The 13,903-nt window shown below is 35.1% G+C and overlaps 1 protein-coding gene across 4 annotated transcripts in view; it reads right to left on the bottom strand.

Annotated features, from left to right (window-relative positions):
• LOC306882909 (F-box and WD repeat domain-containing 11-A) overlaps nt 1–13,903 on the bottom strand; it is a 28,093-nt gene that overhangs the window by 5,729 nt on the left and 8,461 nt on the right. For all 4 annotated transcript variants that reach the window (XM_079437905.1, XM_079437904.1, XM_079437906.1 and 1 more), the window contains 6 exons: nt 9,691–9,877; nt 7,790–7,880; nt 7,531–7,668; nt 6,650–6,768; nt 855–1,104; nt 619–737 (listed from right to left, as the gene is read on the bottom strand). In XM_079437905.1, coding sequence (XP_079294031.1) covers nt 619–737; nt 855–1,104; nt 6,650–6,768; nt 7,531–7,668; nt 7,790–7,880; nt 9,691–9,877 — 904 coding nt within the window. The remainder of the gene's footprint in view (nt 1–618; nt 738–854; nt 1,105–6,649; nt 6,769–7,530; nt 7,669–7,789; nt 7,881–9,690; nt 9,878–13,903) is intronic.

The raw sequence follows: 13,903 nt of genomic DNA, 5'->3' as shown, positions 1-13,903 counted from the left end.
GTAAGAAATTAATTAAATGAATTAATTTTATTCAGGAAAGATTTATAAAATTGATCAAACCTTTAACATTTTTCAAAAGACTTCTATTTTAAAGAAATGCTGTTCTTTTGAACTTTCTACTGATCAAATAATCCTGAAAAAATGTATAAAGCTGTTCTCAACACTGATAATAATGAGCAATGTTTATTGAGCAGCAAATCAGCATAGTAGAAGGATTTCTGAAAGATCACTGTAGTATGATGCTGAAAATTCAGCTTTGCATCAAAGAAAATATAGTCACACAGAAAAGTTATTTTAAATTTTACTAATATTTCACAATATTACTGTTTATACAATATTTTTCAAATATAATATAATATAAATATAATCCCAAAATATTCAAATGGAATGTACGCCAAAGATAAATTTACCAAGTTAAATGTTAAATATATTAACACTAAAATAAGGAAATTTCTTCAAATCAATACATATTGTTCTCAATTCACACTCACATTTGTGTATTGATATTAATGCGTAATAAATAAATTACTGTTTTACTGTACTTATCTAAAAAATTAAAAATGAATAAACTAAATATAAATAATTAAATATTTAAAAAAAAGAAGAAATTTTAAAAACCTGATGGTGTTGTCCGAGGACCCGCTGACCACGAGTCTGTCTCTGTATTGAAGGCAGGCGATGCCACGCTTGTGACCGTTAAGCGTCCGTACAAACTCACATGTGCTCGTGCTCCACACCTGAAAACATTCGAAAAGTCTTTCATCTACTTACCAGTCTTATCATCATCAAACTACAGCTACCGATCACTCATCACTAAAGTCCCGCCCACCAACTAACCACTCCCACCCGCTCACTTTTATGGTTCTGTCTCCAGACGCAGACACAATGTATTTGTCGTCAAAGTCCACCACGTTGACGGCGGCGCGGTGACCCACGAGCACGCGGCGCAGGCTGATGTCGCTCGCAGACGCCATGTCCCACACCGCGATGGAGCGATCTTTCGAACACGTCACCATGAGACCGTTACAGAAGCGCAGATGCAGAACCGCCTCATTGTGATGGATCAGAGTGTTGAGAACCTCACCAGAAACAACATCCCACACCCTGAGAAAAAATATTGCAGATTAGTACAAATAATGAAGGGAACGTGAGCTTGTGCACAACTACTGTAAGGGTGGTTATTATTCTTAACTAAAACCAACATTAAAACCATTAAAAAAAACTGCATTTTGTTAATTGAAATTAAATAAACGTCAAAAGAAATTAATACAAATTTTAAATATTATCTAGTTTAACTTGATGTATTGAAATGGCAAATGAAATTTAAATGACAACTGAAATGACTTATGAAATAAGAAAATTAATAAAAACTATATAGATATTTAAAAAAAGAAAACGCATAAAAATGACAAAACAACAAGATTACAAATAAATTAAAAAATATTATTTTTTTTATTTAAATAAATTCTATATTCATTATTAATAAATAGAAATAAAATTAAATGTATAAATGTATAAAAATATATTAATACAAATAATAATAGTATCTCAATTACACTAAAATAAGTATTAGGTCCATTTTACCCATTTTATCTTTAGATATTCATTTAGACAGAATCGCTAAGAAAAAGCGATTTCTAGCTAAATTAATATTTTTTTATATTAACACAAAATGTGTACTGATTATTGAAATTTCTGTCTGTTTTTAATGTTTACAATAAAATATTTAATATTAAATCATAAGATTAATGTTTTTGAAAAGTCTCCTCTGCTCACCATTTATTTGACCAAAAATACTGTAAAAAAAATATTGTGAAATATGACAATTTTAAATAACTGTTCTATTTGAATATTTTGTCAAACGTAATTTATTCCTGTGATGGGAAAGTTGCATCTTTACAGTGTCACATGATCCTTCAAACAGGATCTGCTCAAGAAACATTTCTGATTATTATCAATGTTGAAAACAGTTGTGCTGCTTCATATCTTTTTAAAAACTGATATTTTTATTTTTCAAGATTCTTTGATGAATAGAAAAGAGAAGCATTTATTTGATTATATATATATATATATATATATATATATATACACACATACATACATACATACATACACACACATACACACATACCACACACATACCACACCCAGGCCTGATTACTGTCACACCTGTTCACAATCAATAAATCACTTAAATAGGACCTGCCTGACAAAGTGAAGTAGACCAAAAGATCCTCAAAAGCTACACATCATGTTGAGATCCAAAGAAATTCAGCAACAAATGAGAAAGAAAGTAATTGAGATCTGTCAGTCTGGAAAAGGTTATAAAGCCATTTCTAAAGCTTTGGGACTCCAGCGAACCACAGTGAGAGCCATTATCCACAAATGGAGAAAACGTGGAACAGTGGTGAACCTTCCCAGGAGTGGCCAGCCGACCAAAATTACCCCAAGAGCGCAGCGACAACTCATCCAAGAGGTCACAAAAGACCCCACAACAACATCTAAAGAACTGCAGGCCTCACTTGCCTCAGTTAAGGTCAGTGTTCATGACTCCACCATAAGAAAGAGACTGGGCAAAAATGGCCTGCATGGCAGAGTTCCAAGACGAAAACCGCTGCTGAGTAAAAACAACATAGACTCGTCTCAGTTTTGCCAGAAAACATCTTGATGATCCCCAAGACTTTTGGGAAAATACTCTGTGGACTGATGAGACAAAAGTTGAACTTTTTGGAAGGTGTGTGTCCCATTACATCTGGCGTAAAAGTAACACAGCATTTCAGAGAAAGAACATCATACCAACAGTAAAATATGGTGGTGGTCGTGTGATGGTCTGGGGCTGTTTTGCTGCTTCAGGGCCTGGAAGACTTGCTGTGATAAATGCAACCATGAATTCTGCACTCTATCAGAAAAACCTGAAGGAGAATATCCAGCTGTCAGTTTGTGACCTCAAGCTCAAGCGCACTTGGGTTATGCAGCAGGACAATGATCCCAAACACACCTGCAAGTCCACCTCTGAATGGTTCAAGAAAAACTAAATTAAGGTTTTGGAGTGGCCTAGTCAAAGTCCGGACTTAAATCCGATTGAGATGCAGTGGCATGACCTTAAACAGTCCATTCATGCTTGAAAACCCTCCAATGTGGCTGAATTACAACAATTCTGCAAAGAAGAGTGGGCCCAAATTCCTCCACAGCGGTGTGAAAGACTCATTGCCAGTTATCGCAAACGCTTGATTGCAGTTGTTGCTGGAAAGGGTGGCACAACCAATTATTAGATTTAGTGGGCAATTACTTTTTCACATAGGGCCAGGCAGGTTTGGACCGCTTTTTTCTCCTTAATAAATTAAATCATCATTTCAAAACGGCATTTTGCATTTACTCGGGTTATCTTTGTGCAATATTAAAATTAGTTTGATGATCTGAATCTTTTAAGTGTGACAAATATGCAAAAAAACGGGACGGGGGCAAAAACCTTTTCACTATATATATATATATATATATACACATATACACATACACACACACATTACTAATGGGTTTTGTTACTTTTGATCAATTTAATGCATTCTTTTAACTTTTTGGTGGCACAGAATTACCTTAAAACAAAACGGGTTGAAGAAATATTAGATTCCTTCACTATTTTTTTCAACAACTCAAGTACTAAATATCTCCTGTAATAACTGCTATGGTCTTTTGGCATAGCTGCTGTTAAAATAAACAAAGTTAGAGGCAAAGCTCAAGAGGCATAAATTAACAAGCGCAGCAGGTGCAAAACACAGATGGACCGTAAATTACATGTGAACGACCTCACCAGCAGCTGAAACATCCTGCTCCAGCTGAACTCGGGCAACTGATGTGTTAATGCTCTGTAAACACCATCACATTACAAAGCCGCTTCCCTCTCCAGGTGTTAAACGTCCGGCCGTTTGCGCTTCCACTCGGAGTGACGCAAACCTGATTTATGCAGCTGTACAGCTCGTTCCCTCAAACTCTCACAGGTGAGAGAAACACACACATACTCGCACTGGAAAAGGTGACAGAGCTCCGACTGGAGCTTTAAATGCTTCTAGGGAAGTGAGGTCATTGTTTCCATGTATGTATGTGAAACATTTAATAATAATTATCTAATATAGATTTGCAGCACAGCATATTTTTACTCCCGTACTTTTAGACTTTTATAGCTGTTCAGGACTACTGGATAAAGATTTTTTGAAATCATTTTAAAGAGATACATGTGAAAATTAGAAAAATGTGTATTGATTAAAGAATTATCTAAAGAAATGATCTATGCTCAGATCAAAAATGATTTTAACTAAATTTCATATCCGTTTTAGTGTTTAGTTAATAATAAAATATCGGTAAAACTTTACAATTAATAGTTATATATTAGTTAACACGAACTAAGAATGAACAATACTTCTAGTTAATATTAATTTCAGCATTTACTAATGCATTATTAAAATTACAATTTGTGTTTGTTAACATTAGTTAATGCACTGTGAACTAACAAACAATGATTGAACAGTGAACTGTATTTTTATTAACTAACATTAACAAAGCTTAATAAATAGTGTAATAAATTTATTGTTCATTGTTCGTTCATGCAAGTTAAAACATTAACTAATGTTAACAAATGACACCTTATTGTACAGTGTTACCAAAATATTTATCATTAAATTTCTTAGGCTCAATTATTTTAGCACATTAAGTTAAATGAAATAAAAAATAAGTTGTTTTATATTTTATTTGATTTCAGTTAACATTTATTTCCTTACTTAAAATAAAATGCTTTTTTGTTTGTAGTTTTAGAAGTGCTAAAATACTATAAAAGTATTTTTTTGAATTAGTAAAATAAACTAAAACTATATAGTCATTAAAAACTTAATAAATTAAACAAAAACGAATACATTCATATCCTATTACAGCTTTGTTTTAGTTATTTTAGTGCATCAGGTTCAACAAAATAAATGTTTTTATAGATTTTTATTTCAGTTAATACTTGAGGTAATAAGGACATTTTTTATATAAATGTTTTTTGAACTACAATAACCCTGAATGAACCCTTGCAGTAATACCGGTGATCCTTCAGAAATCATTCTAATATGCTGATTTGTTACTGTTATTTTTTTTATGAAAACCAAGTTAAATTTTATGTTTCAGGATTCTATGATGCATAGAAAGTTCAAAAGAACAACATTTATTCGAATTGGAATTTTTTTGTAGCACTATAAATGTCTTTTATGTCACTTTTGATCAATTAAATGCATGCTTGATGAATGTACTAAATAAAATTTAAAAAAAATGTAACTGACCCCAAACTTTCAAACAGTAGTGTAAAAATCTGTTAGCAATTATGCCACTGTGATATTAGTGTGCAAGTAGTGTTAATTTTGTCAGCTATTTTAAATTTTAGTCTTAGTCCCGTGTTAAATGTCCATGTTAGTTATTATCATATTTAGTCAACCTTATCCTATTTAGTTTTAGGCAGGTTTTAGTCGACAAAGTCTCAACATTTTAGTCTAGTTTTAGTCAATGAAAACTTGACATTTTAGCAATAAGATTATTATTAATTAACCATCCAGCTGTATTAATTTTGGCAGCCATTCTTAATTTAGTCTTAATCTTAGTCAAATGTACATTTTAGATATCATATTTAGTCAACCTTGTCCTGTTTTTGTTTAGTCAAGTTTAAGTCAATGAAATGTATAAGCATTTTAGTCAGGTTTTAGTCAAATTTTCGTCATGTTGTATAATGGTTAAACTGATCAAAATTATTTTTGCTCAAAATTATAATCGTAAAGATTGTTTTCATTTGAGAAATTTACTTTTGCACCAGTAAGCACAAATCAATAGAACCCATACATGGTGTATTTTACCTCATCTAGTGTTCTGGTTTATTATATAAATTAATACCAAAGACTTATGCAATCTCGCGGTCTACATTATGAAAACTGCTAGAACAAACTAAAAATATTATAACAGTGGAATTCCAAGTAATTCCACTAATTCTGGCAATAGCCTATTTCTCTACTAAAACAACAGCGGTTGAGTATGTGCATTTATTCAGCACCCCCAATCACAAACAATACAGTTGAGATCTCATGACAGAACACAGACCGGTTGAGTAACACTTTCATTTAGATGTTAAACTCCAGCTTGTTTCAGATCGGCGCCGGCGCTTCCGCAAAGAGGAGCGAGAGCATGGTTGCCAGATTGCTTACAATAAGCAAAACGCCTGGCAGAAAATGTATCCTTATAACAGCGAAGCTCCGATTCAGGGATTTAAACTTTTCATATCTGGCAACAGCACTCATAAAAGCTTGCGTAATATAGGCGTGTAGAGCGTCTTGTCTCCTTTTTTTGATGAAAATAATTTTTTTTTTTTTTATATTATATATAGTTATATATAATATATAGTTAATATATTAACTATATATTATAACTATATATATATATATATATATATAGTTTTTATCTTTTTAAATACATTTTAGTCTCGTCTTATTTCTTTAAAGAAATTGCATGTTGATATAGACTTTGTTATCGTTTATAGACCTTATTGTCATCTCGTCTTAATCATGGGAAAAATGCTCGTCAACAAACATTTTTCGTCATACTTTTCGTTAACGAAATTAACAATATGTGCAAGTACCTGACAGTTGAATCAGAGGAGCCTGTCACTATAACTCTGTCATCGTACTGCAGACACAGAACCGAGCCAGTGTGACCCGTCAGGACCTTCAGACACTCCAGAGACTGTTTGTCCCAGATCTGACAGAGACAGAGAGAATGTGATGATCACTACAACAGACAGACAGACAAACAGATAGATCAACAGACAGACAGGCAAACTGACAGACACACAGAAAGATCAACAAACAGACAATTCAACAGACAGACAGACAGATCAACAAACATACAGATCGACAACCAGACAGAACGACAGACAGAATGACACACAGACAGATCAACAGACAGATCGTACGACAGACACAGACAGAACAACAGACAAACAGTACGACAGACAGAACAACAGACAGATCAACATAGACAGATCACCAGACAGACAGATCACTAGACAGAACAGACAAACAGTACGACAGACAGATCAACAGACAGACATAGACAGATCAACAGACAGACAGAACGACAGACAGACAGATCAACAGACAGAACGACAGACAGACAGATCAACAGACAGAACGACAGACAGACAGATCAACAGACAGCCAGATCAACAGACAGAACGACATACAGACAGATCAAAAGACAGAACGACAGACAGCCAGAACGACAGACAGACAGAACGACAGACAGCCAGATCAACAGACAGAACGACAGACAGCCAGATCAACAGACAGAACGACAGACAGACAGATCAACAGACAGAACGACAGACAGCCAGATCAACAGACAGAACGACATACAGACAGAACGACATACAGACAGATCAAAAGACAGAACGACAGACAGATCAACAGACAGAACGACAGACAGACAGAACTACAGACAGACACACACACAGATAGGTACTTTGATGGAGTTGTCTCGCAGGCCGCTGATGATCTTGTCATCGTCGTACTGAAGGCAGTAAACACCTTTACTGTTCTCTGACCGGCACTGAATCCGCTGAAGATTGTGACGTCCACAACGCCAGTTCGCTTCAATAGTCTAAACAAACAGAATGAAGAAACAGGAGCCTGAATGAATGAATGGGTGGATGGATGAACAGGCAATCGGATGGATGAGGTTGTAATTGGATGGACAAATTTATGAATAGATGGACGCTCACCTCAATGTCCTGTATAATTTTGGGATAGAGTGAATGATAATATGAATTGGGCGGAACCTCGTTTGTTCGGTTCTTAAATAAATATTTCTCCCTGGGAACGAAAACAAGAAAACCACCAATCAGATACAAGCAAAGGATAAACATCCGAAATGTTTCTGAACTGTTTATGATGATTGATCAAGAGCATTTGCATGGCATGACTTTATAGTAAAGACAAACTCATTCCAGCCACAATTATTCACAAAAATCTATATACAATTACAAATGATTAAGCATATAAATCGTCAGTTTGTTGTTTTACACACATGTACACAGACATTATTTCATACACAACATAGTGGTGAGATGCATAAGAAATCTTTAGACGTGCGATAACAACAAAAGACAATACTTTATTTAACCTTTTCTGATAAGAAGTGTGCGCTGCAAACATGAACATTTTTGTTCAATCCGCTTGTTTTATAATGTTTAACCACGGCCGTCGTCAGTATTTTGGTCTGGCAGTGGCAGCAGGTATGTGTTAAAATTTCAAATTGGAGCCTCTACTATATCGATTCGGGCACCCAACATCACAACAAGATGATATTTTAAGCTCCTTATGTAGCCGAATCTGTGCTGGCTTGAATTGGCCGCCTCCAGTTTTCACTTTGTTTTGCCTCCAGCTAGGCGCTGTGACGTAACTGTGACGTCTGCCCTAAAAGGGTCTATTGCAGTTACTGTTTAACAGTTTTACAGTTAATGTTTTATATGGTTTTAGTTAACTATAATAAATATTCTTTTTTAAAATATGCCTACATAGTTTTTATTAAGTTTTAGTTATTTTAGTACTTCAACAAACTAAATGCCTTGGCAACTAGCTGAATTAAAATGAGCTGAAATTTCATTAGGTAAGGAAAAAGTTGTTGTGGTTTTCATTAATGATAATAATCCTGTGTGTTAAACATGGCATAAATAGATATTTAATATTACACACACTATTAATTAATATTCTCAACACATATTTTACATTCAAACACACGCTTAAAACACTGTCAGCTTGTCGATGATTCCACAGGACTGACAGGCCTTGTGATTAATCACAATCACCACATGCATATCGGAGTTTGTCAGCACTAATTATGATTCACACCAAAGCACACGGTCCTATTATTTCAGGCATGTGCTCAAATTTGCAGTCAACAAAAATTAGTTTTTAAAGGCAAAATAAGAAACACTGTTCTGACTGACAGATGACAGATAACATGGTATTAATAAGGAATAACTGACAACAAACTGTTGAATTATCGATGCACTCCTGAAGCATATTTATTTTCAATAAGATAATTTTTTTTAAATGTTATTATTACTCTGCCTATTATTATCTCTAACTAAAATGAAAACTAAAAACAACAGCTAGTTTTAGTAAACACTTCTTATTTTCGGTTAGCTTAAATTTAACACTAATATATATATTATTTTAACATTGTCCATTTTTGTATATTTATACTTTTTTTTTATTTTTACTATCTGTGTCCTGTTGCTGTCATTCTGTCGCACTGTGAAGCTACTGTCACGACAACAAAATCCCCGTATGTGGAAACATACCTGGCAATAAAGCTAATTCTAATTCTTTTACAGCTATTTGCCAAGGCAACATTTCTCATTTTCATTTAGTTCAACTAAAACTAAAATACGAATTGATTAAAAAACTACATAGACATATTATATGCATGTTCTGTGTATTTTGATATATACACACGTATATTTTAAATATTTAATATACATTATTTCCATATAACGTGTGAACATAATTTTGTACTTGTCTTTTACAACAACAAGCAAGAGTTTAAAAGAAGATTGCACAGTTTTACACATGTTTGTTCAGTTTAACAAAGCATGAGCTTCTCTGTGTGTGTTTTTACCACTGATGGCGCTCTGACAGGCCTTTCCACAGCGGGTCTGTGCGCACCATCCTCTCGATGAGCTTCTTCCAGAGCATCCCGTCTGAAATGACCCGCTGCCATTCTCGACAGACCAGCTCAGCAGAGCACAGAGAACGAGCGTCCAAAAACGAGAGGATGTTCTCTGCTATGTGATCCAGACCCTGAGCTACAAACAGAGAGATTCAGTGACAGCTGGTGCAATTTTGTGCAGTCACTGACACTCACCTGAAGCATACTGCAAAAATGTCAAGAGCTGTATTTTAAAATACATATATATATTAGGGGTGGCACGGTACATGTATTCGTACCGAACCGTCACGGAAGGACATCTCGGTTCGGTGCATGAGGCCGGACGACGAATACAGGCAATTTACACCCAATCCAGAAGGGGGCACCTGCAATAATGCAACGCTGTTTGATAACCGCCAGCAGAAGAACAGCGAAAGCCATGTACCGCCATACGTATCCCTTCTAGCCTTAGAGTTGCGCATTTGAAAACAAAGCCCACTAGACAATTACCATGTGCTGATTCTGAACCTGTCTCTAACATAGACTGACAAAGGAGTATACTTTAAAGGCTCGTGCACTCAACTGTTTGCGAAATGGGGCTTTGTGCTCGTGTATCCTACTGCTCTCAGTCACAAATCCAAATATTCCATAATATTTCCATATTTGCGATGTAAAATCTGAAGGCTAAACTTTTATTTATTATGTAAATGATAGGCTTTGTACTTCAGTCGCGTTCCAATGGTGACACAGAGGCGAGTGCGCTGATGTTTGGGTCACTGTATTTTATTTTGATAAAGTACCAACTGCGCTGTCAAGTTAGCAAAGCTGGAACTGATGTGTGTGTGTGTTTTTTTGTTGTTTGTATGCGTGCGTGCACGCGCTCCGGCGCGATCACTTCAACCGTTTCCTTATTAGGGTTGGGTATCGTTTGAATGTTATCAATGTCGATTCCGATTCGGCTTATCGATTCCGATTATTTTCGATTCCCAGGTGATTAAATAATGATATCAAACATTTATCCTGTGTCTCTTTTTTGCAAACCATTTATTGGATCTGAATACCACAAACAAAAAAAGGCTACATGGACTCTTTAAGAGCTGTTTGTGTGCAAAATAGAACTGCATGATTCTGGGTAAATTGATTTTGTTTTCTTTCCCAGTGGAAGTTGTGGTTCTCTCATGATTCTGAAGAAAAAACATTGAATCATTCATTCATAAATTACATGTGATTAATGACTCACTCAAGATGTACTTGGTTCATTACAGGATGAATCAGCGTTCTTGAACGAATCTCTTGTATGATTCAAAGATAAATGCATTTTAACAGCCCCTTTTCGCCACCTACTGGCGTAACAATGTAATCGATAAATCTTAATTTGAAGTATCAAATTACATTGAAAAGGTGATTTACTCTTATTTTAATCGCTACCATACACATCAGAGTTTATATCTGAACTATAAACTTTTATCCCAGTACTTCTGTGATTTGAATGTTTGTAACAGAAATAATGATACTGTAGTTGAAAAGACTGAAGCCGTTTCATTCGTGACAGATGACAGCTGCTCTCTTCAGGTCAGCGCTAGCGCGAACGCAGATTTAAATGTTCAAATCACACTGATGTCATCGTATGCTGCACGGAGGAATCATTGTAATTTAGGAATAGAATCACGCTGGTGTGTGAATCGTGTTCACGATCTTTAATGATCAATTAAATTAAAGTGCTTTGTCATGTTGGTGGTGACACCTCTCTTGCAGCATGTTCAGTTATTACATTATTTATATATATATATAAAGCGCACAGGAATCGATAGGTGGAATCAAAATTTTAATTTGACAACAAGTATCCGATTCCTGACCTTTAGTATCCGATTCTAGAATCGATTTTCGATTCCCAACCCTATTCCTTATACCAGCAGAATCAACTTTAAACACTTATTGTCTTATTAATAATCACTGTATAAAGGTCTGCTTTTATTTGTATACACTCACAATGAAAAGAAAACAGGTTATATATATATGTATACAATATATATATATAACATGTAATAATATTTAGTATTTTCACATCTAGATGGAAAAAAATTATAATTTGCAAAATAAATGAAGAGAAACGTCTTAATCTCAGACAATTCACTATAAGCAGAAAGTGAAAATAAAAACGGAATGACGGAGCTTTCGGCATCTGACGCCGCTTACTCTCTCAGAGACAAAGAGAGACGAATCTACTTCAACATATGCTGATAACGGTATAGCCTATAGCTGTTTTCATTTATTTCAGGAGGATTAAAGCAGTGCTAGATAACAATGATGCCCCTACAAAATATTGACACTTTGGACACAGTTTTGACATGTTCACTTAGGGTGTACTCATTTTTGTTGCCAGTTATTTGGACAATAATGGTTATATGTTGAGTTATATTTACAGGACAGTAAATTTGTACTTCTATACAAGCTGCACATTGAATACTCTAAAATATATCTAAGTTTCATTTGTGCAGTATTGTCCCTTGAGAAGATATACTGAAATTTTTGCTGAAATGTGAGGGGTGTACTCACTTTTGTGAGATACTATGTGTACACAGTGCCTTCCATAAGTATTGGAACAGTAAAGACAAAATTGTTCTGCTGGCTGTGGAGTCAAGACATTTACAAATATGATTAAAAGATGAATATGAGACAAAACTACAGAATGTCACATTTTATTATTAGCCGTTTCAACACATAGATGTTTTACCAGCTAAGAAGTTCAGTACTTTTAGAGTTTCATCCCTCTATCTGATGTGAGCATAAGTATTGTAACAGTTGCCTCTCAGGTCTTTCTAAGTGATCGGCTGTGTCCTGTTGAATTAATTCTTCAGATATTAAAAGCAGGGAATGTGTCGTATCAGTTATATCCATTACTTCTGTATTCTGAATCTTGCATTCGATGATGACACACACAAACCAGGATGAAGACGAGGGAGCTGACTTTGAGAGAAAAGCAAGCAATTTGGATGCTAAAAGCAAAGAGGAAGCCAGTTAGAGCTCTAGCAAAAACAAAGGGCATGGAGAAATCAAGAGTTTGGAAACCACCAGCAACCAAAAACGACCTGATCGGCTGAGAAAACAACAGTAGTTGATGACAGACAAATCATAAAAGCTGTGAAAATGAATCCTAAAAGACGTGTCTGTAAAATCACCAACAACTTCCAGAAAGCTGGGGTGATGCTCTGACAATCTACTGTCCTCAGGAGACTTTGACACAGAATTACAGATGCTACACAGCAAGATGCAAACCTCTGACCAGCACCAAAAATAGAAAGGCAAGATTAGAGTTTGCCTCTAAAAAAGCACAAAGGTGAGCCAGAAGAGTTCTGGAACTGCGTTTATGGACCGATGAGACAAAGATGAACCTTTATCTAAGTGACGGGAAAGCAAAAATGTGGAGGAAAAAAGGGAACTGCAATGATCCCAAGCATACAGGTGTTGTCACTAAAAGTGCTACTGCCAGACCCAGAGATCAGCTGAATGGATTGGAAAACGGTAAAACTAAACTGTTTAACTCTAGGGGAGTTAATGAGCCCATTTTCAAAAAAAGTTGAGTGTTCCTTAAACATGTATGCTCTGGCTGAAACTCAAATTTTGTGATGTTACAACCACCTCTCAGTTCTTAAGTTGCCAGGTATACATTCAAAGTATAATACAAATTAGTAAAAGGATCCATTTTCATTTTTATTTGTCTATATACACTTTGGGCGGCCGCGGTACATTATAAAAGTAGCCCAAAAAAACACAACCCACAGCTCTGTAATTTTTCCCACGACTGCTTTTTCAAAATAGCCCAATTGTGAGGGACAACCACAAACCTGGCAACACTGGTTCGCTGTACCCTTATCACACAATGATAGATTACCTTCCGCGCTGCGATGATGGCAAGAAGTTGGGGTCAAACCTTATCAAACGATTCATTTGTGTAAAAAAATATTAACGCGTTAAAAAAAAATGTTGATTAATTGCACGCGTTAACGTTGACAGCCCTAATATATATATATATATATATATATATATATATATATATATATATATATACACACACACATAAAAAACTAGCATTAAAAAAACTAGCATTAAAAACAAACTGTGGTACATGTTGTCAGATGTGTGTGTAAGTGATGTAAGTGGGCGGCTCTGGCCACGTGCCAAC

Source organism: Barbus barbus (assembly GCF_936440315.1).
Source record: "Barbus barbus genome assembly, chromosome: 17".
In the NCBI taxonomy this organism is placed as follows: domain Eukaryota; kingdom Metazoa; phylum Chordata; class Actinopteri; order Cypriniformes; family Cyprinidae; genus Barbus; species Barbus barbus.
The sequence above is the reverse complement of the archived record's forward strand: the minus strand, read 5'-3'. Positions and strand labels throughout refer to the sequence as shown.